Source organism: Mesitornis unicolor, unplaced genomic scaffold (genome assembly GCF_000695765.1).
Source record: "Mesitornis unicolor isolate BGI_N332 unplaced genomic scaffold, ASM69576v1 scaffold23634, whole genome shotgun sequence".
Classification (NCBI taxonomy): Eukaryota; Metazoa; Chordata; class Aves; order Mesitornithiformes; family Mesitornithidae; genus Mesitornis; species Mesitornis unicolor.
The window spans coordinates 5,065-7,218 of NW_010182380.1; the positions used below are offsets into that span (position 1 = coordinate 5,065).

Genomic DNA, 2,154 nt, shown 5'->3' on the forward strand with positions numbered 1-2,154 from the left:
CTCGCAAGGATCCTGGCCATCATCAGGCCCAGAGTGGCAAAGTTGGCTGCTAGAACCAGGTGATCTTTCTGGGGCAGCAGCAGCGGGAGAGACTTCAGCAACTTGTCCATCAAGGAGGAAAAGGTTTTGTCTTGCCTAGAGAGAAAGCAAACCCTGAGACACGTTTCCTGAGCAGAGCCAGAAGCACCTGAAAAAGTCAAGGTTAAATGCAGTACCCACAGTACAGTGTCTTAAAAGATCCTGCAAGCTCATTTCACACTTCATCCTCTTCCTTCCTACTGACAATCTTAAAGCAGGCTCCTGTGGCTCTGTTACCTGATAAGATCCGGTGCAGTCACCACCAGGTTAAGGAAAATCCCACACAAGGTCTGCAGGCTCATTTCAGTGCTCGTTAGTGGAGTCAGGGACCCTGGCTCGGTGGTCAGCACCTCCCACTGATGGAGGAAGTACTCACACAGCAGCGCTGGTGCCCCTTCTGAGATCAGGATGTCCCGGGGCCTGTCCTCTGCTGTTAAATGGCAAAAGCCAGGTAGCAGAAATCTGGAAGGGGAAAGAAATTTGGAACATGAGGCAGAAAAGGGAAAACAGAAAAATATTTCAACAGGTTTGTGCCAAAATGCATCAACTTCTGTGCTTCAAGTACACACCTGAGAGCATCCTGGGGAAAACCAGAGCAGTGGGTGCTGACCAGCTCTGGCTGGGGAAGACTCGCAGCTGGACTGTCCTCTTTGAAAAGCCTCCTGGCATAATGAACAAGGAAAGGCAAGAGCTCACAGATCTCCTGCTTGAGGGAGGAGGTCTCTTCTGCCATCCATGCTCCAAGGATTCGAATAGAAGCAAATATGAAAGGATCCTGTAGCTCCTCCTGCTTAACCTGCATGGAGAAGAAAGCAGAGAATGACACAATGGGGCCACTGTCCTGTTAAGCTGCCACAGTGGGTCAAGGTGTGCATTTTGCTGTACACAGCTACGGCCATGAGCTGCCAGGCACCCAGTGCATGTGTCCCAGTGAACAGCTATCAAAGTCTCCCACGGAAACCCACAAACATGCTCTTTGCTGGAAAGCCCTGCATTACCTGTCTCAAGTAGAATATTACAGCTCCAAATGCCTCCTCCATGATCCTCATGAGCTGCATTTTCTGTGCCTCTTGTAGCAGCGGTTTCTCTTCTCTCAGGCACTCCTGGATCCCCATCTCAATGAGGACATAGCAGGCTGTCACCGCTTCTTTCTTTCCCTCCACCTCCAAGGGATCTGGCTCCTCCAGGGTCAGGCGGACCTCCACACAAGCCAAGTTCACCAGCAAGGCCAGGAACTTGCTTCCAGCCCTCCCTGCTGGGATCCACTCTGTCCCACAGGCCTGCACGAGGCAGGCAGCAAGCTTCAGAGCAGGGTCCCTCTGGGACTGACTGAGTTTACTGCCCAAGATATCAGCCAGCCCTTTGTAAAGTCTATGGAGGCACTCACAGGCCTGTGAGTCCTGCGTGAGTGGTGGCGACAGGGGGATGAAGTGAGGCAGAACCTCGCACAGCTCGAATTTGGTCATGTCTTCAGCCTTGAGAAAATCATTGGAGAGCTTACTCAGCACGGCCAGGAGGTGTGGAGCGTCCCTTTGCCAGCACTTCACCTCTGCTATGGCCAGCAGCCCCAGGAGCAGCGCCAAAGCACGGTCAGAGCCATAACTGCAATTCACGTAGGCCTGGCACAGGGCAGGCACCGTCCCTTTGGTCACCAACTCTTTGGGGCCCCTGGTAGTGGCCAGGACAGCACTGAGGCACTGGTAGACATCATCGACCATGGACGTGCTGTCTGGATCGCAGGGGGAAACCAGGATGTCATTGAAGGTCGGGATTTTGTTGAGGATCTGGGAGTGCCCAGCTAACTCCGGATCGGTGCAGAAGCACGCCAACAGAGTCAGGCCCAGCGCCCGGAAGGTGTGCGGGGGGCAGCCGGCCGGGGGCTGCCTGGAGGTGAGCAGGCGACTCGGAAACGTGAATCCAATTGCGTCGAAGATCTGGCGACGGGTCTTGGCGTCTACTTCTCCAGCTCGGACCGCTTTGGTCACCTGTAAAGCAAAGCAGGGGTGAGTGCGCAGCACAGCGAGAGGCTCTGCTGAATCTATAGGACCGAACAGGAAGCGCTCCCGTTTCCAGCGA

At 54.3% G+C, this 2,154-nt stretch overlaps 1 protein-coding gene across 1 annotated transcript in view; it reads right to left on the minus strand.

Moving 5' to 3' along the window:
- The window catches only part of NCDN (neurochondrin), a gene marked incomplete at its 5' end in the record, with an annotated part of 2,798 nt that extends 735 nt beyond the window's left edge, over positions 1-2,063 (minus strand). The window contains 4 exons of the mRNA XM_010183763.1: positions 1-135; positions 316-540; positions 648-874; positions 1,077-2,063. Of these exons, the coding sequence (XP_010182065.1) occupies positions 1-135; positions 316-540; positions 648-874; positions 1,077-2,063 (1,574 nt within the window). The remainder of the gene's footprint in view (positions 136-315; positions 541-647; positions 875-1,076) is intronic.
- Between the last annotated feature and the right edge of the window lie 91 nt (positions 2,064-2,154).